The sequence below is a fragment of the Fukomys damarensis genome, unplaced genomic scaffold, assembly GCF_012274545.1.
Source record: "Fukomys damarensis isolate Sample0158 unplaced genomic scaffold, DMR_v1.0_HiC HiC_scaffold_19, whole genome shotgun sequence".
Taxonomy (NCBI): Eukaryota; Metazoa; Chordata; class Mammalia; order Rodentia; family Bathyergidae; genus Fukomys; species Fukomys damarensis.
Genome location: NW_022900931.1, coordinates 60,967,780 through 60,990,455, shown reverse-complemented (window position 1 = coordinate 60,990,455; position 22,676 = coordinate 60,967,780). Strand labels below are relative to the sequence as shown.

Here is a 22,676-nt window from a genome sequence, read left to right as displayed (position 1 = left end):
AACTGTTAGATAATACGTATATTGCTTTAAACCATATGCTGTGCTCGCTTCAGCAGCACATATACTATCCAACCACGTGCCTTTTTTTCCAGACACAGGACAGAAATACAGGGGTACCATTGGAAATGATGCAAATTCAAAAACATTTTAAAATCGTCAAGACTTGAAAGTTTCCGAGCCAGTGGACCAACTGAACTGCAAACGTCCACCCTACAGCAGTTAGTTCCACTTAGCTGGGAGAGAGGAAAATCTGCTGCCCATCTAGGTTAGTCTTGAACGTGTTTCAAATTAGACAACGTGTTGGGGACGTATCCTTTAAACAAAATACGACATCCAGTATTTATGCGTTTGCTCGCTTAGTCTCAGCCTCTCTGCTTCTAGAGGGCAGATGTGGGACTGACTCTTCCCTTGGTCACTTGGCACACGCAGGGGCTAGACAGGCCCCTGTGGAAGGACCACGGATGCAGGCACTCGGTGGGGAGGAGCGAGGAGGCAGCACTCCAGAAGGCCTGGGGGGCCATGGAGAACCTACCATGGGCCCAGGAGACAGGCGGGGCCTAGGCAGATCTGAGGGCTGGCACAAGGGGTGGCCCAGCTCCGGCCTGGCCCTTCCTCTAGCTGCAGCCATGCTGTCTGACAGGCCAGTCCTTCTTTCTAATCCACACAACAGGGAGAACATTCCCCATCCCAAGGCTTCTCTCTTTTCTGTGTTCCTCCTGAGAATAAGGCAACAGGAGTCGCAGGAAATGCAGCAAACTCTAGCTGCTGTATGAAAGCCCAAGGCAGCAAAAGCAAGGCCTGGCCAGGGAGTAGAAGAGGGGAGTATGCGATGAGACTGATGGCTACAAGGATGCTGGCCAGGGCCACAAGATTTCCCAGATTTGCGAGTGAATTTACCCGGTTTTTGTGTTGACATCTAAATCTGCATTAAAAAAAAAAAAAGCTACGAGCCAGACACCATTAGTCGTCCCCCAATGTGGAGCTTACTGGAAATGGTTCCAGGGCCATGAGAAGTTCGTCCTAGGCTACTGGGTTGCCATGGAACTTCCAGGACTCTGTCTCTGTGGTGACCAAGGCAGTGTCCACGAGAGCAATAGCAATGCCCTTCGTGACTATAATGCCTCAGGTTAGCACAAGGCGAACCAGAACTTTTCTGTAACACCTGATTGAATCCTCACAGCCCTGAGACACGAGTCTTTTTAATCCCCAGTTTTTTAGATGGAGACTGAGGCTTAGAGAGGGGACGTAGCTTTCCAAGGTCACACAGATAGTGGTGGCCATGCTGGGCCTCAGCTTTCCCCAGTCAGTTCCCTATCGCACAGCCCAGGGGGCGGAACAGGGAACCCTTTGGGAGAATGCAGCAGTCCCTCAGCCTCCAGACTCAGAGGTCTCTCCCAGCCCTGCCAGAGCAGATAGGAAGCCACTCACCAGACTCCGCTGACACAGCGCGTGGACAGTGCCCGGGGCATGATCTCCGAGCCCTGCTGCATGAAGCCCCCCACAGGGAACCAGAGGCTGTTGCCCAGTGTGTACTGGTTCTCCAGGATGTGAGGACGCGCCCTCAGGCACGGGTGGGGGTTATACCACTCGTAGGGACTCAGCCTATGGAGAAATGGACGGGTAGATGAGGCCAAGGAATGAAAGTACAGGAGAAAAAATGGAGGAAGGACATGGGAGTCACAGATCAGAAAAGGAGGGGAGGGATGGAGGGGGAGAGAGGGAGAGAGGGAGGCACGGAGGGAGAGAGGCAGAGATACACAGGCAAGGAGAGAAAGAGAGGAAGGACAGCATAGGGGATCCGAGTCCCCAAAGTGGAGGGCCCAGCTCATGTGTCCACCCCATCCCTCCTTCCCAGGCTGCAGGCTGCGGACTCACCTGGCAGCCAGGAACAGGACACAGCTGACAGCCAGGTAGGCAAGAAGCATGAAGAGCCACACAGCAGGGGAGAAGGGATCCAGGAAGGAGAAGTAGCCAGGCTTGCGGCCCTGTAGGGAGAGGGAGTGAAACCCGGAACCGCTCCAGACCTCAGCCATGGGTTCAGCCTCTGCCCCTGCCAGGGACCCAGGAGCCAGAATGCCCTGTCCCAGGTCCAGCGGGAGTCCAGCTCCCACTTGCAGCCCTTGCCTCTAGCCTCCATGTCAGGCTGCAGCCCCCAGCCCCCCGGAGAAGTGTACCATGTGCACTCGGTACAGGATGCTGATCCCCAGGGTCATGAAGGGTTTGGAGAAGTCGATAACCTTCTCGCGCTCGGCTGTGATGGTGAACGCAGCTACAGCCAGGTCTGCCTTCTGCTGGAGGAGAAGCAGGGAGGGGCAGAGGGAGAGCAGTGGAAGACAGAGATGGGCAGTTAGAGAGCATGAGATTCACCTTTGGGAGAGAGGGGTGAAGAAGAGAAAAGAAAAGACCAAAAGGACCCGGGAGCCTGGACTGGCTCCAGGAATCCACCTTGGGCCAACCAGGCTGTCTCGGCTCTATAAGAGCCCCCTGCCACCTCTGTCCTGCCTGGATGTCTCTTCGCAGCCATTCCTCTGTCCTCTCTCCCACCAAGATCATCATCAGGACTCTGCTTTATAAAACCCACCACTTGCGCCTACCCTCTAAACCTGCCCCGGTGTCATGCAGACAGCCTAAGTCTGGTATCAAAAACACCCGGACCCCAACCTGCTCTGGGACCCACTTCAGGCCTTAGTTTTACCTCTTCTGTAGTACTGGTCAGCAACAGGTGACAGACATTAGGTGCTGACCGTGTGCCAAGCTCCACGCTGGAGAGCACTTCACACAGATTATCTTGTGTGTTCCTCCTAATGGCTCCCTGAGCCATGCCTAGCTCGTTTTATAGATGAGGAAACTGAGTCTCAGAGAGGCAAAGGTTCTAGTGAGTAAAAGCAGGAGCTGGAGACTAGAAAGTAAGGCCATGAACACTACTTTCCTGACCCTGGCAGACACTAGCGATGTAAGAGTTTGAAGCCCCCCGTTGCACAGAGGGCCGGGGAACAGCTCAGCTGATAGGGCTTTGAGGGAAGATGCACATGGTCCCGAGGGTCAGCAGTGCTGGAGTCCAGGTCTGAAGTGGAGACGTGGGGGACAGAAAACAGGTTATGGGCCAAGGCCTCCTGGTATATCCTGGACCCCTTTCAGAATGTGCTGGCTGATTCAAAAGGGACATCTCACTGTGGCTCAAGGGGACATTAGCCAGCCTGCAGCTGAGGGCTGGAAACAAGGCTGGGGAAAAAAAACACCCCGCAGCCTCCAGGCCCACCTTGCACCGCCCGAGCCCTCTTTCTCACAGTACCTATTACTCTGATTTATAGCTTCTGAGTGCTTGTTCACTCTATCTTCCCCACTACGTTACAAGCTCCTGGCCTGTCCAGTACCCCAGAGCCTGCACAGAGGAGGCTCCCCACAAACGCTGCCTGGTTTTGGCCATGTAAAGCCTCCCTCTCTCCCCTCTCTCCCTCACACTCGTGGGCCTCTCACCATCCCTCTCTCCTGCCAGTTTTCTTCTGGCCACTCCCTTTGCCTGGACCACCTCCTACACACCAGTGCTGTCCCACCCATCCTTCTTGGGGCTCCCCTTACCTTCCTTCCTGACTGGGATGCCTTCCAGGGACCCCACATACCTGGACACCACCTGTCTCAGACCAATCTGGAAAAATATATGTTTATTCTCCTGCCTCTGCTACAAAACCACAGGCCTTTCAAAGGCAGAGCTGTCTGGATGTGTTGTGGGGCCAGCTCAGAGCAGGGAACCCCTCCCATCCCATCCCCTCCTCTGCTGAAGCCCCAGAAGGTCCCGGCTAGCTCCCTGGCCTCCCAGCTGCTCTCAGATGTAGAGACTCTTCTTCCCTGGCGCCTCAGTGGAGTAGCTCCTTTGGTCCCCGCAGAAACCCCATGCAGAAGGACACCATTCCCACCTCTCTGCACGCTATGTAACCGAGGCGCGGACAGGATAAGTAAGTGCCTTGATCTAGTAGCCCCTGTGGTTTGGAACCACTATCCTTCTGAGGGGCTTTTTATTTCTGCTGCCCTGTCCCTCCGTGGCTGGGGGCATCTGAGGTAAGGTGACTCTTCCCTGGTTCCCAGGAAGCTCAGGAAATGGGTGCTGACTCTGGAGGAAAGAGCAAGTTCTCAAACCTCCGAGGAACATATGGTAGCCTCGGACCCTGTCTCCTACCACTGCTCTGAATTTCATCTTTCTTGACCCCATCCCAAGAAAAGGCCAGAGGGCATTCTATACACAGCTATCTCCTTCTCCCACCTTAGGGCCCTCCTGACTCTGGCCCCAAACACTTGTGGAACCGAGTCTCTCCTCTCCGCCTCTCCTGCCTGTCCCTACCCTGGCCATCATCTCTGACTGGAAAGCCTCGGGCTCGTCAGCTGGCAGCCTGAGACATCTCTGCAAGACACAGGATGGCCACACCATCCCCCTGCTCCAATACTGTAATAACGCACATCATTCTCCAGTGACCAGCCAAATCCTCACCCAGCCCCAAGAGACTCTGACCATACCTGTCCCTCTCCTACGCTCTGCTCCATTTGGCTCCTATGACCTAGACTGCCTCGCTCCCTGCCATCTTATCCTCTGTCCCTGAACTGCAGTGACTCTGCCCATCCCACTTGTTCATTCATTAATTTAAATGCTAAACAAATCTTTGCTGATCATCCTGCACTGGCCACACACAATTCTAGCTTTGGGACCACAGTCGGGAATACAAATGCACAAGGTCAGGTATTAACAAGTGCTACGAAGAAGAATAAACCACGGCTACGGAGACCAGCTGGAGTCTCTGTATGGGATACAGCTCCCACTGTGAGGAGGTCTTATTTGAAGGAAATATGGGGCAAAACAGGAGAAGGCTAGGGGCAAGAGGCCAAGGGACAGCAAGTGCAGGCCCTGGGTATGAGGCCACTTGCTGCCTTCAGAGAGGAGGCAGCAGAACAGCAAGGGTGGGAAATGCAGCAGGGTGCAACCAGAGCTCTGCAAGTCTTCAGGCCAGACTGTGGTGAGGGACTGGGTTTTGCTCCAAAGGCAATGAAGGACATTGTGTCAGAGGGCATGAGCTAGAGGGGATATGATCTGGGTGCTGTGAGAACAGACCACAGGCAACAGAGAGGATTGGATTCGGGGACCGGGGTGCCAGCAGGAGATGCCCAGGGAGATGTTAGGGGTGGAACAGAGAAGCAGCAGTGGTGGTTGAGAGAGGCAGTCAATTTGGGTTTTGCTCTGAAAGTAGGACAGAGGGATCCTTAAATGCTGCAAGTCCGTTCTAGGATCTGACAAGGGCCCGCTCTCACCCCCTGCTCACCTTCATTTCCCAGCAGAAACACCTCTTTTTTAGAGAGGTCTTCCCCACCCTTAATAAGCACCTCCATTTGGGCCAGGGATTTAGCTTAGTGGTGCCGCTGCCTGCCTTGCAAGCACAAAGACCTGAGTTCGATTCCCGGTACCAAAAATAAATAAACACCTCCATTTACCCCAACGGGATCCTGACAGTTGTTTAATCTTTGGAATGAAAGCAGGAAGAATTCAAGTTGAAGTGACAGTGTAAGGGGGATCACCGAAATGCCCGAAAGCCAGTCAAAGCACTTGTGAGTGTTCTTCAGCTCCAAACCCAACCTCTACACTAGGTTAGCGTAACCCACTTTCCTGCTTTGCCAGTCACTTTGCCAGGCTCCACCAGTAGGGGGCAGTATGGGACGCTGTAGGCCTGGAGGAGCCTGATCCTTCCATCCTCTCCCTCTCTGCCTGGCAGCAGTGGCTCATTCCTTGGCAGCAGATGAAAGCCAATTTGCATCTTCCTGCAAGCCCACCTCATCCTAGCCTCACCCAGCCCCTCTTGGGGACACGAGTCCCAGCTGTAGGTGCCCCTCTTCAGTTCCACCCCATTTCTGAGTTTCCAACAGTTTAATAAGTTCTTCCCCTTGCTCTGTCAGAACCAGGGATGTGTAGCCGGGAATGGTGATGCACACGTGTAATCCCAGCATTCTGGAAGTTGAGGCAGAAGGATGGCAACTGGGCGATTTAGCAAGAACATTTCAAAATCTAAATAAATAAAGCACTGGGGATGTGACTCTGTAAATGCCTTGGGTTTGATTCCTAGCTTAAAAAAAGAAAGGCAGCAACTTCTGCTTGACACCTGAAAGCAGGTCTAGCCTAGCCCATCTGCATTTGTAAATAAAGTTTAATTGGGACACTGCCGAGCAACTTGTTTATTGTCTGTTTTCCATGCAGCAGAAGGGCTGAGTGGTTAAGACAGAATGGGCTGAAAATCAAAACCATTTACTCCCTGGCCCTTCCTAGGAAGGGGTCAGAACTCCCAACTTGGAATTCTCACTCACCTCACCTAGTTAACAACTTTATACCTAGGACACATTTTTTTCTTCACTCCAATACCTGCGCGGCCTGTCCTCCTGGCAGAATTGGACTGATGCAGACGTGACACACCCAGGTCCAGGGAGAAGCTCAGAGCACACCAGCACGCACAGGTATGGGCAGATGTTGGGTCTCTAGCAGGGCCAGTAAGGAGTCTCAAGTGGTTTCTTAAAGGGAAATAGTTACCCATGGACAGCGTGGATCTGCTCCCATAAGTCACCTACTGGTTGGTGCCTGCTGCAGCTCCATACAACACCCTGTTTGCCACCAGCACTTTGGAGATCTGTGGATCTGGCCGGTTACAGGCCCAGGGGGAAGATCAGCCTGCATACGGCCTGTACTTGCTCCAGAGCCAGCGTACACTCTAGACCTCAATGAAAATGAAAAGCTGTATGGACTGAGTGGAAGACAAGTGGATTGAACCTGTACAATCCAATGCATACGTTGCCACCAACACCCAAAAACCTGTCAGATGTCACCAGCACCAAGCAGAGGGGCCCCTCCTTAGAGCTTGAAGTTTGAGCTCTGCAGGATCCTCCTCTGGGTTTCCAGGTTTTCATCCTTTCAAACTCTTCCTTTTCTTGCCTCAGCCCTAAGAGTGGTAACTGCTTCCTGCAGCTGCTAACTACTTGAGTCTGGTACCCTTTTTTATCCTTCGTTAGCTGGTTAACAACTTTATATTTAGTTCACAATTCTTTACATTAAATCCTCTTTGCTCAACTAATATTCTAGTCAAGTAACTGATGGTCTTTTAATCTCCAGACTGGACCAGACTTATATCAGCGAGGGGTTTATCGCCGACTTCTCTGAGGAAACTACTTCCTGCTCATCAGATCAGATCAGCATAATGTTGTCAATCGGATCACGTGATGCTGCGGGGACTCCTGAGATCAAGTTCTCAGCAGCCTGTATGGTGGCGGAAAGTGGGAGAGTTGATGTTGCCCTGAGGCACAACTGTGAAGAGGTGCACTCTTAGCTTCTGGGTGGTCCTTGGAAACTGGTATGGAGGAAAAAGCATTTGCCAGGTCAGTAGCTCATACCAGTTGCCAGGGGCTGCGTTGATGTGCTCCAGCAAAGATACTTCATTCAGGACAGCAACTGCACTTGGAGTCATCACCTGATTACAATGACAACAGTCCAGTCATTCTTCAAGACCCATCTGCCTTCTGCACAGGCCAAACTGAACGGGGGTGAGGTCACTACCCTGCTTCTTTAGAGCTGTTAGTGGTGGCACTAATCTCTGCAATTCCCCCAAAGGATGCAGAATTGCTTTTGAATTACTATCTTGGGAAAGACAAGCCTTCTAGGGGCTTCCGCTTGGCTCTCTCTACCATAATGGCCCTGGCTCCATGGGTCAGTGCACCAGTGTAGGAGTCTGCTGGCTGCCATGTATGTCTCTTTCAATTATAAATCCAGGAACTGGGAAAACACAGAGTGAGTCCACGGCCCTGTGGGGCCCATCTGGAGTTGAATTTGAGCTCAGACTCCATCTATCACCTGACCACATAAGCCTGACTGTGGTACACCACTCAGAGGAGGAACAATCAAAATGATTCGCTGCCTATAAAAATGGCAAGGGTTGCCCTATCACTAAAACCCAATCAAAACGCTCAGTGCTGAGAAGCTTGTACAGAAACTGGTGTCATCATTCTAGAAAGGAACTCAACAACATATAACAACAGCCACGCAGTCATTCTGTGCAAAAGACCAGTCTTAAGAAAAGAAGCTAGCTAGGTGCTATGCACCTATAGTCTCAGCCACTTGGATGAGTGAGGCAGGAGGATTATTAGAGCCCAAGAGTTCAAGACCAGCCTGAGCAACATAGCAACACCCAGGCTTAAAAAAGAAAAAGAAAGTAATTGCAATTCAGGTAACACTTTTGTGCATAAAGATGTTTGTTTATGGTTGTTTATAATAGCATAAGCTTTACAAATCTAGAAAAAACTCATATAAAGAATGGTTAAGTGGGCTGGGGATTTAGCTCAGTGGTGCCACGCCTGCCTCACAAGCGTAAGGTCCTGAGATCAATCCCTGATACCAAAAAAAGAATGGTTAAGTAAATAATAGCACATCCATAAGCAAATTAATACACATCTATGCAACATTCTGTTTAGGTCAAAATATTCAGGTATTAATTTTGGCCTTTCAGGTTGGCAAATATTTCTTTGAAAGATTGGTAATACCCACTGTTGGCAAGAGTATGGGACATTTGACATTCTCATGCACTTCTGGTGGAATTATAAACTGATAGAACCTTTTTGAGCAGTCTTTTGGCAGGGCATATTTAAAAGCTATTCATATCTTTGGCCCATGACTTCCAGTTCTTAAAATGTATCCCTCAGGAACACTCCTAAGTTTATAGAAGTTAGAAATCCCTAAGTTTATAGGGCACTTTATAGGGCCAAGTTTATAGGGCATTGCCTATGCTAGCACAAACTGGAAACCACCCAGATATTTATCAGGAGGGGATGAGTTAAATGATTCACACTCCAGCCACTCAGTGAAATCTGTTCATCTCCCTCTGAATTTCAAACAAACATCTCAAAGAATCCATATCTAACTGCCCCTTACCGCTCATCCAGCTGCCCCAGCCAGACCCTGCAGTCGCCCTGACTCCTTGTGTACGTCCAGTCTGGAAGCACATGTGCTATCACTGGCCCTCAAGCCCCAGTCAATGACTTCTCTAGTCCATACCTTCTCTCATCCAAGAACCTCCGATGTGGATTATCTTATTTCTTCTCTTGCCACATTACAGTTATTTCTCAAGAGAACAGCCAGAATAATCATTTTTAAAAGATCCAGTTGGGGGCCAGGGATTTAGCTCAGTGTCCCTGCACCTGTCTCATAAGCACAAGGTACTGAGTTTGATCCCTGGTACCAAAAACAAAAAGATCCAGTTGGTACATCCATTTTCCCATAAAAGGAATGCATGATACATGATACAAGGTGGATGAACTTTGAAACCATCATGCTTGCCTGGCGTGGTGGCGCACACCTGTAATCTCAGCACTTGGGAGGCTGAGGCAGAAGGATCACTGTGAGTTCGAGACCAGCCTGGGCTACATAGTGAGTTCCAGGTCAGTCTCAACTACATAGTGAGACCCTGTCTCAAAAACAAAACAAAGCAAAACAAACAAACAAAAAAACCCGAAAACAAAACAAAAGAAAACATCATGCTTAAGTGGTAGAAGTCAGACACAAAAGGTCACATACTGGCTAGGCACTCAGGAGGCTGAGGCAGGAGGATGAGGTTCAGTGCCTGCCTCAGCTACATAGGAGAAAGAAAGGGGCGGGGAGTGGAAGGGAGGGGAGGGAGGGAGAGAGGGGATGGAGGGAGGGAGGGAGGAAGGAAGGAAGAGAGAAACAGAGAAAGAGGGAGGGAGAGAAAGACAACAATAAAAACCAGGGAGGCCAGGGGTGGTGGTGTTTGCGGTGAGAAGCACTCAGTAAGGGAACACTTGCCTAGCATACAGAAGGCCTTGGATGCAATTTTCAGCAAGAGAGAGAAAGAAGAGGAAAAAGGAGGAGGAGGAAGAGGAAGAGGAGAGAAAGCACCTACGTGTTGGACGCTCCATTCACATAAAATATCTTTAATAGGTAAATCCATGGAAACAGAAAGGTTAATGGTCTCCAGGGGCTTGGGGAGACAGAGACAGAATGGGGAGTGATTGCTGAATGACTCCAGGGCATTTGCTGAGGGTTATGAAAGAGTTTTAGGGTTAGATAGAGATGGTATACAACACTGAAAATATGCTAAGTGCCACTGAACTGTACCCTTTAAATGGTTAATTTTATGATACATAAATTTCACCTCAGTAATAAAGAGAGAGTAAAAAAAGATCAAGCCCATCCCTCATTTTAACTACACAATGGCTTTGCAAAACAATAAAAATAATATCCAAAATCCTTACCTATGTCTTCCAGACCCCACCAAGCGGTGATCTGAGCCCTTTCTTGGACTTCACTGCCCTACTTTCCTTTGCTGCCTCTCCCCACCCACCCACCGCCCAGCCCCTTCTCTGCCTCCGAACACAGACAGGCGAGCTCAGTCCCACCCCAGCCTTCACCCTCGCTGCCCTTGAGCTGGAGAACACGCTTCCCCAGCCCCATCTGGTCCTTAGCGCGAATTTCCTGGGCACCTGCTAAGCGTGGGCTTGTGCTAGGCAGTGGGGGTACGGAAGCGAGGCAAACAAAGTCCCTGTCCTGTGACCCTCTTCCCTGTGGGTCCCCGCCCTGGTGCTGGAGATCCAACCCACAGGCACTCTGCCGTTGAGCTAACTTCTCGGCCCTTTTTGTTTTCTCTTTTTCCCTACTATTTGACTTTGTATCACTCTGTATTATATGTGTAATCTGGGAAAATAAGGGCATATATGTATATTTTTTTCCTCAGTACTGGGTAGTGAATCCAGGGTCTTCATACTGAGTTATATCTCCAGATATTTTAAATTTTTATTCTCTTTATTTTGAGACAGGGTTTTTCTAAGTTACTAAGTTATCCGGGCCGGGCTTAAACTTTCAGTCCTCCTTCCCCAGCCTCCCAGAGGACTGGGCTTACAGCTGTGCACCACACTGCCTGGCTAAAAGATTGTTTTTAAATGGCCTATGACAACTTTTTTTCCCCAGGGATTGAACTTGGGGCCTTGCACACACTGAACACACACCTACCACTGAGCTGCTGCCTCAGCCAGCCATATGACAGCTTTTGATGACATGCAGAAACACACAGCACTTTTTGGATGCATGTACACATTTTATGCAACTTGAATTACACTTAATATATATTGTTTTGTAACCTGAAACATAATATTTCATTTTTGAAAAAGAGTTCAAAAATCTATGCATAAAATGCGATAACTCTTTAAAGCATAAACCAGACGTATCTTACAATAATATTCCCTCTCTTCTCTGCACCTACCCGTGACTGTTTTTTTTAATGCAGAAAGATTCAGGAATCGGAAGGCAAACACAACTTGCTATTTGAAAATGCCAATCTACAGGACTTGGTGCAACCCCTAGAGACAGAGCCAGATGAGGACTGTAAGCAAGAAAGTTGGAATCACCCGCTAGGCTCAGCTGAGGAAAAACTGTGCTGGTGTGTTCCCCTAGGTGGAGGGACTGTGGCAGCAGTTCTACAGACCCTCCACAGAATCATCTATCCAATAGCAGTTTATTGGGCATCTACTATGTGCCATGCTGAGATGAAGAGCTAAGCAGCCAAGGGTCCACCCCCAGGGGAGGATGACACCCGTGAAGTGGGTAGGCATTGCCCTGGCCATGACAGCTTCTGCGTTTCGTACTGATCTCATCTGTCCCTTTGGGGCCATTCCTCCCCATTTTTAAAGATAGGAGAAGGCACCTATGTCTGTAAGCCACATAGCCAGTAAGGAACAAGTCCAAATTTGACCCCACGGCTACCCACCTCCAAAGCCCATCCTCCTAAGCATATTCTCAGACATAGCACCTCATTAGTGGTAACCACCCGTAGTGACCACCTATTGCCAGGCCTTCTTTGCGAATGCACGCTCATTTAATTCCCCCAAAATTCTAGGTGGGGCTAACACCAGCCCCATTTCAGGAGGGGAAACTGAGGTTCTGGGAAATGAACCGGCTCGCCAGAGGTCCTGGGGTACCAGTGAGAACCTGGAGTTGGCCGTCTGGCTCCTAGAGGCAGTGGATGCTGTGGTAGCCCCTAGGCCCTAGTTTGGGATCAGAGCACTCACTCCCCCAGCCGCCCAGGCTGTTGGTGGCAGCCCGTATCCGGTGACTTATTTGTGGGACATAAAGGCCTGGCCCCTTGCCTCCAAGGGGAGGGGATATCCTTGAAGGTCATCCCAGCTCCAGAACTGCCATGGGATGGCTGAGGGCCAGCCACGACTGCATCACAGCTCAACTCTTCCCTCTTCCTAGACCTGAGGCAGCTGTTCTGCTCTGGAGGCCCAGGCTGGAAGGTGAAGACTTTGCTAAGGCACTCGGGACTTTGGTAAAGCAGGCAAGTGACAGGTCAGATCTGCACTGTAGAGAGATCCTGTTGGAGGATGATCGGGCGTGCAGAGACCTGAAGCCAGGAAGCCAGTGAGGAGGCCAGTGAGAAAGGCAGGGAGAGAGAAGGCCAATTCCAGCAGCAGCCACTGGGTGGAATTAATGGACCATAATTTGAGACGGGCCCAAGATCCCCAGCCAAAGGTGGCTGGGGTGGGGAGGTGCCAGTACCCTGGGCTGTCTTCCATCTGGAAGTCACTCCCCAGCTCTGGGCCAGCCCACCGGGGTGCTGCCCTGGCTCTCTCAGTCATTAGCCGTGTGGCCTGGACAGGGTACCTCAGTGCCTCACTCAGCACATGTGAGGAAACGGGGCTAATACCAGTCGCTCCCTCATTGAGGGCTATGAGGAGTTAATGCGGTAATAATACAAGTCAGGAATCCCAGACAAGGCCCTGGCTGGGCCTGAACGCTTGATCAGCAACAGTGAGCATGATCTGGCTGATCCCAGGCTTCCCAAGTCCCTCTTTGGGACGGGTGCACCTGCAGGTCCCTTTGCCGCTGAGCCCCAGATCACACATTGGTAGGAGAGCAGTGATCCTCTGGGCCACGAAGGATCATCAGAAGGACAAAGTTAAGTAATATTTAGAATGTGCCTGGCACATGGCGTGAAGTCAACCAATTGCAGCTGCTGCTGTTGTGGGGACAAGGTGACAATTCCCACGTGACTCTGCGGGCCTGGCCACCCTCCCGCAGGCAACACAGCCTCAGCAAGGCCGAGCCTCACCCTTCTTTGTGTTCCCAGCCTGCTCCTCCTCCACTGTTCTCTCCATAAATGTCATCGCCAGCTGCCCCAGCCAGACACGGGAAGAACACCAACTCGCCACCCGCCTCCTTCCTCCCGCACCCCACACACACCAGCAGTCGCCAAGTCCTGGGCTCGGGGCCCCTCCCCGAGTCTCCATCACTGCTGTGCCCCACTCCCAGGTCCACCATCTCACCCTGAACCTCCTTGCTGGTCCTGCTGCCACTGCTGCTCCCCTCTCAGCAAGGCCAGCTCAAAGCATTCTGAGAGCATCCTATGGACCTGCTGAGACCCAAACTCTTTAACTTGCTCAGCGAGAGCAAGGCCGGGTCTGGCTTGTTCACCATATCACTGGGGTAAACCACAGGGCCTGGTATACAGTAGGTGATCATTAAACACTAGCTGGGTGGTGAACAGATAGATGAGCACATGAGCACATGCCTGAGCTGGCCATGCTGCCAGGGATGAGAACAATAATACAGCCAGGTGTGGTGGCGCGTGCCTGTAATTCCAACATTCTAGGAGGCTGAGACAGGAGGATCACAAATTCAAACTCAGAAATTTAGCAATATCCTGTCTCTGATTCAAAACAGACAAAATTTAAAAGGACTGGAGATGTTGCTCAAGTGGAAAGGCTCTAGGTTCAGCCCCGAGCATCAAGGGGAAAAAAAAGGAATCATATGATACAGGCACATAGCGCCCCCTACCCACCAGGCGCTGTTCTGGTGTGGACTCATTCATTACAGCTCATACCTGTGCTACAAGCCAGGGGCTGCTTCTCTTGTTTCACAGGTGAAAAAACTATGTTACAGGGAGGTCAAGTTAACTTGCCCAAGGTCACCAAACTAATACACAGCGGGCAAGAGTCAAACAGGCCTCAGGACTGGAGTCACGATGAGGGCAACCAATCACAAAAGCTTACCCCAGGCACCAAATCCTCTCCCTCACCCTGCTGGATAGACCCAGGGGTACAAAGGGGAAGTGTGAGCCAAGGTCAGGCAGCTGTAAATGAGTACTGTTGCAGACAGGCTTCTTCTTTGTTGATGAATAAACTGCCATCCCGTTTACAGGGATTGCAATGGCGGTTATTCCCCTGAAACCTGCTTATAGAGGGGGTCCCTTCATGACTGAGGACCTAGCTGCGGAAAGAGGCCATGGGGCATCCTGGCTGCTGGGTAGGCGCAGGGCTACCGGCTCTGGGCCTCCTCTCCTTTGTCCTACAAGGTGCCTCTTTGGGCTTTAGGCCTTAAAACACAGCCTAAAGCAGATTTCAAACCAGCTGGCAGCCTCCCAGGGCAGTGCCTCAGGGCCTGCCTGGGGGTTAGGATGGGAAGACCGAGCAACTCAGACCCCGGGGACCCCACACCTCTGCCTCCACCAGGGCAGCTACGCTTTTGTCCAGGGATCTGAAGAAACTTTCAACTGAAGAAGTTGTGCTGTTCAAAATAACTTTTGAAAATCAGTGCCTTAAGGGATAAATGTCCTCGTCAGGCAAAGTGCCCTGCTCGTGTCTACCCTGGTGACATTCAGGAGCTCAGATGAAGTAAACTCTGGCACAGCAGAGCCGGGCAGGTGAGAATCGCCGATGTGCTCAGACAAGGCCGAGGTCGAGGCCACCCTGACTGCTCCTGGCAGCAGTTTCTCTGCTCTCCACACCAGCTCCAGGTGTGCCCTAGCCAGGGGCCTGTGTGGCACAGTCCTGCCGCTGCCAATGTACGAGGAGCTCGTCTCTGCTGCCTGAAGCCTTCACCTCAGTACAGATCTATTCAATATTAGCCCCACCTTACGGAGGGGAAAACTGAAGTTCGGAGAAATCACTCACCCCAGGCTGGCCTGACTCCAAAGCATTCTTCCCAGTACACTCTTGCCTCCCCCTCCCACGGCCCCGCCTCTCATCCCTCCTCGCCTTCACCCAAGTCCTACCCACCTGAAGGCCCCTTTCCTTCCCCCAGGTCACCCTGCCCACAAGTGCTCTTTCCTCTGTTCCAAGCACGTTCCTATCCCCTCCTACCCTTCACCTGCTCCTTGACGGCCTTTAAGAATCAGTTTGGGCACCACCTCTTCTGGGGAGCCCTCCCTGGATGCCCTGGTCAGGCACCTGCAGTGAGCCCCTCCTCTGAGTTTCCTCCATTACCACCCACATGATTCTGGCTTGGGTCATTTGCCTCCTGCACTTTAACGGGCTCTAAGTTCTTGGGGGCAGGATCCAGTTCCTCAGTGTTCTCCATCCACTAAGCCTGACCAAGAGGTGAGCCATGCAGTAGGTGCTCCATAAACACCTACTGAGCGAGTAAATGTGAACCTGCAATGCGCCAGCCCTCCCCAGCACATGCTGGGCGGAGTGCACCCAGTCTCTGCTTTTACCTTCGTCTCTTGCAGGAAGCCTCCCTTGACCACCTCGGACCCTTGCCTGACTGCACTCCACACCACCGTCACTCACTCAACCGATCTTTGTTTTTTAAAACAGGGTCTTTCTATGAAGTTCCAGACTGGCCTTGAACTCACTACATAGCCCAGGCTGACCTGGAATTTGAGGAGATCCTCCTGCCTCAGTCTCCTGAGTGCTGGGATTATAGGCATGAGCCACCACACCCAGCTTCAACAAATCTTTAAGCAACAATTAAACCAATGCATTTAACAAAGTGAGACACAGGGGGTGACCTCCTGCACCATGGGGCTCTCAGGCACAGCTACGGCCAGGTAGGTGGAGAGGCCCCCTGTGCTATACACTGGGTTGCCACCTGCCCACCCTCCCTCTCTTGCCTGCTCCCAGGCCCTCTGCCCAGCCCCAGCCCAGCCGTACCCGGTTGATGAGCTCGCCAACCATGCCAGTCCAGGAGCCGTTGGGCTCAGGAGCGCCATACAGCCCATCCTCCACCAAGCGCAGGCGGTAGCGGAAGCGCAGCAGCTCAGCCAGCTCCCGCAGCATGTCCACGCAGAAGCCCTCAAAGCGCTCATTGCCCGACAGGGCCTGGAAGTTGGGCCGGCGCATGACATATGGGTTCTCCTAGGTAAGCAAAAGAGAAGAGGAGTTACAGATTGGGCATCTGAGGGCTGAGCCAGGGATCCGGGGACCCAGGCAGAGCCTGAGGACCTAGAACAGGCAGCTAGAACAAGAATCTGCTCAAAGTGGGGAGGGTAGGTGTGTGTGACAGATTCATTTTATATACTCTTCACTTAAAAATGCTTGAAATGGGGCCAGGGATTTAGCTCAGTGATACCATGCCTGCCTTGCAAGCGCAAGGTCCTGAATTCAATCCTCAGTACCAAAAAAAAAAGCTTGAAATGTTAATCCCAGCTACTTAGGAGGCTGAGGCAGGAGGATCACAAATTTGAGCCCATTCTAAGTAACACAGGGAGATCTTGTCTCAAAATAAAAATTTAAAAAGGCTGGGGATGTAGCTCAGTGCTAGGCCGTGGATTCAACTCCTGGGACCAGGAGGGGGGATCCTCAAAGTGACAACAGGCCTGAAAGCCAGAGGAAAAAGACACATGGGCCTTGCCATCCTTTAGCAGATTGCGGGAGTCATTTAATCTCCACAGTCAATCTGACATTCATCGGTCTCCAGCATAAGTGTCGATGAGACAGGAGAGAGCTTCAGAGAAAACCAGACTGGAGGGAACTTGTGCCAAACTAGAATAGGACTTCCAACTATTTTATTACGACCAACAGTGAGAGGTACAGTTTACCTTGCAACTCAAATCACCCCCACTCTCCATATGCACCCAGGCAACTACTTAATCCCACAAAACGGCTCCTCCCCCTCTTGACCATGGACAGCACACACAGCTATTTTCTATTCTGTTCTACTTCACCTTGTCAGTGACTCACTGAACTGACTTCATGAGCCACCGATGGCCAAAGAGTGTCTCCCCAACTCGGATTGATCTCCAGCCCCACACCACTGTGAAGGAAGCCGGCTTGAGGTGCCAGATGGTGGAACTTCGAGAGAATTTGGAAACCTAGACTGTTTTGTAAAATCTCCTCCTGATTATAAATGTTAGCAACTCATTCAAATTCTAATACCCTTTAAAAAAAAAAATGTCTTGCAGGCCAAACAAACACACCTGCCAGTTTGCAGTCTGTGGCCTTTTGCTGCCATGGTGCTTACTTCTGAGAGTCACAAGCAAACTTTACTGATCCCAGTCTGCCAAAGAACCATGAAAGCAGAGAGAACACCCCAAGTGCTGGTAAGATAAGGGACGTCTAAATGGTTGTTAGCACAGTGCCCCTTTGAACTAATGAATTAAAGGCTTAGGAAGCCAGATGCAGTGGTGGATGCCTGGAATCCCAGTGACTTGGGAGGCACAGGCAGGAGCCTGGGCAACTGAGTTGGACCCCATCTTAAAATAAAATAATATTAAAAAGAGCTGGAGGGTACAGATCAGTGGTAGAGCGTTTGCCTAGCATGTGTAAGGCTCTGGGTTCAATCCTCAGTGCTAAAAAACAGTCTTAGAACACAGGGGAGAAGGCTTTGGCAGTAATATCCACGACAGCTACTGTGCATTTGAGCACTTGCCCTGTACGGGCTCTCTCCATCACCTCACGTTAATTTCTCCCAGAGACCATACACTAAAACGAGCATTATTAGACTCATTTTTCTACAGACCTGCACACCATGGCTCATAGAGGGCAAGTGACCTCTGTCACCTTTCCTAATTACTGAGCTCTGTGGTAGATGTGGACATAATATTTTGCTTCCTCTCCCATCAATGTGTGGAGTCCACTTTCTTCCTCCTCAATCAAGCCAGCCTTGTGGCTTGTTTTGGCCAAAAGAAGGTGGTAGAAATGATGTGTGCATTTCAGAACTCTGGCCTTCACAGCAGCTCTTAGGATTGTGTAAGGGAGTCCAGGCTAGCCTGTTGGAGAATGAGTGGAGCGGGCAGTGCCCGCCAGCAGCTGGCCTGTAGCCACTCCAGTGCAGCCTGGCTACCAGCTGCTCGAGCCTCTGTAAGACCATCTGAGAAATGCCCAACTGACCCATAGAATCACGAGAAATAAATCACTACTAGGTCTCTGGGTATTTGGGGTGGTTTGTTACACAATGATTAAATAACCTACCATGAGGTCAGGTCCTATCACAGGCCTTGGACTCCAGATCCCATGGAGGCCCACAGCTAAGGGACAATGAGATGGAGAGAAACCAGTGCTTCTCTCTCTCTACCAAGATGCCTTTCCAAATCTGAAACCATGCGACTGGGAGAAGGAATGTGAGATAATACTAATAATAGCAGCAGCAGCTAGCATTTCTTGTGGGCTTGCTGTGTGACAGCTCTTCTATCAGTGTGGGAGGTCGGTATTCTTACCTCTGCTTTGGAGATGAGGACACAGGTCCAGAGAAGTGAAGTGAGAAGTGGCTGAGAAAGACAAGCCAGTCTGACTCCAAAGTTCTGTTCTTTGACCCTGTGCTAAACTGCACGCGAGTGGACAGAATGAGAGGAGTGGACACAGGAAAAATCAGGCACAGAGAGGGGACATCACATTTGGGTATTGAAGCAGGAGAACCAGAAATCAAGAATCTGAGAGCTAAGGGCTGAGGATTTAGCTCAGTGGCACTGCACTTGCCTCACAAGCACAAGGTCCTGAGTTCAATCCCTAGTACCACCCCCCCAAAAAAATCTGAGAGTCATAGCACACATGCTAGAGCTGAAAGGTTCTCATTCAGCTCTGTGTGTGAGTGTGAGTGTGTGAGTGTGTGTGTGTGTGTGTGTGTGTGTGTGTGTGTTTCTGGAGCTTGAACCCAAGGAGTGCTTAGCTATATCCCCACCACTTTTTGAAATTTTATTTTATTTTATTTTTTGGTACCAGGGATCGAACTTGGGATCTTGAGCTTGCGAAGCAGGTGACAGAACCACTGAGCTAAATCTCTGGCCCCTCAAATTTTTATTGTGAGGCAGGATCTCACTAAGTTGAGCAGGTTGGTCTCAAATTTGTGATTCTCTTGCCCCTGTCTCCCAAGCTGAGATTATGGGTAGGCACAACTGTGCCTGGCCTCTTATGCCTCTCTTGATATAGAAAGGAGGAAACCAAAGCTCAAGGAGGTAAAGTACCCAGCCCAAGGTCAGACAGCTAAAGCAGGGCTGTGGGAAGGGAGATGGGGCAGCTGGAATTCACAACCCTGTTCCTGTATACTCTGAAACCCTTTTTCCTTCCATTATGCCAAGATGATCTCCAAATTCAAGACTGAGGAACTTAGGTTCAAAGCCTCAGAATCAGGACCTAAGCTTATACAAACAAAAACAGAGTGGGGCCTTATACAGAACACAGGATCTAAAAGCATTGATCTAGGACTCAATTTAGAGCACAGGGCCCTCACAACCAAAGGTCCTTAAGGAGCCTCTAATCCAAAGTTTTCAGGCATCAAAGAGAATCTTGTGCGGAAGTCCAACATTGTGGACAGGCAGCAGAACACTGCTAAGTCAGATTCTAAGAATCCAACGACTGTATCTATGCACAAAAATCCAAGCCCAAGAAAATCATTGCAGCAGTGCTCAGGATGGGAACAAAGAGCGAAACAACCTAATTTGGGACAAGTTAAAGAGATCATCGATGTCATAAAAGAATCCCAGGCAACTACGAAAATAGCAAAGTCTATAAGATATATTAAGAGGGGGGAAAAACAAGCTACAGAACAATGTGTGCAATATGCTATTCTTTGTGGAAGAAAGCAGGGATGTGATTGTACATGCACAGACATTTCTGGAATGATGGTGCCCTCCAAGAAAAGAAAATGAGGGACCAGGGGAAAGGAGGCTGGTTTTCCACTCTTTACTCCCTTATCATTCGATTGCTATTCTACCTGGGCTTATATATCTTCGGTCCATCCCCCAGTGCCATGAATTTTTAAAAACTGAAGTTTGATATTTAAAAGTATGTGGAAATGCAAAGGACTACGAAGAGACAAAGGAATCTTAAAGAAGAACATCAAAATTGGTAGATTTAGGGCTGGGGATTTTGCTCAGTGGCACCACGCCTGCCTTGCAAGCACAAGGTCCTGAGTTCAATCCCCAGTACCAAAAAAAGAAAAAAATAATTGGTAGATTTACCCCACCTGTTAACACTTAATTTAAGCTGTGGTATTAAGACACCATACTATTAGAGTAAAGACAGACAAGGCTGAGGATTTAGCTCAGTGGTTCCACTACCTGCTTCACAAGCTCAGATGCTAAGTTCAATCCCAGTACCAAAAAAAACAAAAACAAAAAACTACTAATAGAGTAAAGATGGACAAATGGACAACAGACTGGAGTGTTAGGAAATTCATCCAGAAATGGATATGGATTTCCAGCAGAGAGAAAACTGTGAGGAAGAGAGAAAAATTATTGTTTTAATAAATGGTGCTGTTCAATTAAACAATTTCCATATGAAGGAAATGTATTCTGACCTCCGCCCCTTACTTCACATGTTCATAAAAGTCAATTCTAGCTGGTTTGTAGATTTTAAAAGTCCCTCCCACCCCACCCCAAATCAGAGATTAAATTTAGGGCCTTTCACTGAGCTGTATCCCCATCCCCTTTTTTTATTTTTTATTTTGAGACAGGAGCTTACTAAGTCAGTAAATTGCCCAGGCTGGGCTGGAACTTATAATCCTCCTGCCTCAGCCTCCTAGAGTGCTGAAATTATAGGCATATACCGCTCTGCCTGGCCACAGATTTAAATGTTAAAGAAAAAAATTATTACATTTTTAGAAAACAAATAGGAGAAGGGGCTGGAAATATCTGTGATGCAGTGTTTGCTTTGCATGTGTGAGGCCCTGGGTCTGATCCCCAGCACCACAAAAAAGAAAAAAAAATCAATAGACTGATGAACTTGGGAAAGGCAAAGGATTTTAAAATTCTAAAAGTATTAACCACAAAGGAAAAAGGCTGATAAGTGAACTTTAGTAAAATTAAAATTCCAGTCATTTTATAAAATTATACAACTGAGAGTGAAAAGACAAGTCACAAAGGGATTGTCAATACAGATGGCTGACAAAGGAAGTGTATCCAGAATGTATAAATAACTCTGAAACCAATAAAAAGGTCATACAGCCCATTTAAGAAAGTAGAAAAAAAGACCTGAGCAAGAACTTCCCAAAAGAGGATTCCTAAATAGTCAATAAACACAAAAAGGTGATCAAATGAAAATGAAAACTACCACATATCTTGGTATCTTTATATACTCACCACTGGGGAAAATGAAAAACAAATGGAATTCTCCATCACACGTTGCTGGGGGAATGAAGTAGAACAGTCACTGTGGGAAGTGCTTCGGCAGCATCTATCCAAGCAAAGGCACACCTGCAAGCAACAGCTCCTCTCTCCGAAACACACCCCACAGAAACACTAACACAAGATCCCCAAGAGTCATGGCCTAGAACAGCGATGGCGAACCTTTTAGAGACGAGTGCCCAAGTTGCAACACCAAACCCACCTATTTATCTCAAAGTGCCAAAGCTGAATACTGAGGTTGTTAGTTTAGGAAAAACAACTCATACATTAACACCTTTTGTCTTACTAGAAAAACAAATAACATGCATTCTATAGGTCCACCACCCCTGACACAGAATGTTCCCAGCAGTACTGTTCATAACAGCAGTAAAACCCAGAAACTATTCAAATGTCCATCTACATTTTATAAATCAGTAAACTGTAGATGCATCCACATCACAGAACATGTAATGATAAAACTAAATCACATTTCATTTCAGCGCCTGCCTTGCAAGTGTAAGGGCCCAAGTTCAATCCCTGGTACAAAAAAAACTAAATCACATGCAGGATGGGGATTTAGTTCAGTGGTTCTGCCGCCTGCCTCACAAGTACAAGGTCCCGAATTTGATACCCGGTACCAAACAAACAAAAACTAAATCACAAGCAAGACCAGATAAATCTCATAAACCTAATATCTAGCAAAAGAATACAGAGAAGCCGGGTGTGGTGGCACATGTCTGTAATCCCAGAGCTTGGAAGGCTGAGGCAGAAGGATCGCTGTGAGTTTGAGACCAGCCTGGGGTACATAGTGAGTTCCAGGTCAGTCTCACCTACACAGTGAGACCCTGTCTCAAAAAACCAAACACCAAACCAAACAAAAAGAAGCCAGACAAAAGAGACCCCATACTATAGTACGTATGACAAAAGCTGACCCAAAACTGGGTTTGGTGGCATATACCTATAATCCCAGCACTCTGGGAGGCTGAGGCAGGAGTTATCAAAAGTTTGAGCCTAGGCTAGGCAACTTGGTGACTTAGTGAGACTCTATCTCAAAATAAAACACAAAATGGGCTGAGGATGCAGCTAGGTATGAAAGCCCTAGGTTCAACCCCATTACTATCACAAAAAAAAAGGAGGGTGGTGCTCAGTGACTCTGTGGTAATGTAAGTTGAGATGGCAGGAGAAGAGCAGCAAGGGGGCTTCAGAAGTGTAGGGCTGGTATATAAATGTTTTCAGTTTTGGAAAATTCAGTGAGAAGTAATCAACAATCATACAAGTTTCCATGTGCGTGTTATACTTCAATAGAACTCTTTTTTTTTTTTTTTTTTTTTT

At 49.3% G+C, this 22,676-nt stretch overlaps 1 protein-coding gene across 1 annotated transcript in view; it reads right to left on the bottom strand.

Annotated features, from left to right (window-relative positions):
• The window catches only part of Grik5 (glutamate ionotropic receptor kainate type subunit 5), a 72,075-nt gene that overhangs the window by 14,795 nt on the left and 34,604 nt on the right, over positions 1–22,676 (bottom strand). The window contains exons 14-17 of the mRNA XM_010623299.3: positions 15,958–16,161; positions 2,175–2,288; positions 1,876–1,985; positions 1,429–1,602 (exon numbers count right to left, since the gene is read on the bottom strand). Coding sequence (XP_010621601.1) covers positions 1,429–1,602; positions 1,876–1,985; positions 2,175–2,288; positions 15,958–16,161 — 602 coding nt within the window. The remainder of the gene's footprint in view (positions 1–1,428; positions 1,603–1,875; positions 1,986–2,174; positions 2,289–15,957; positions 16,162–22,676) is intronic.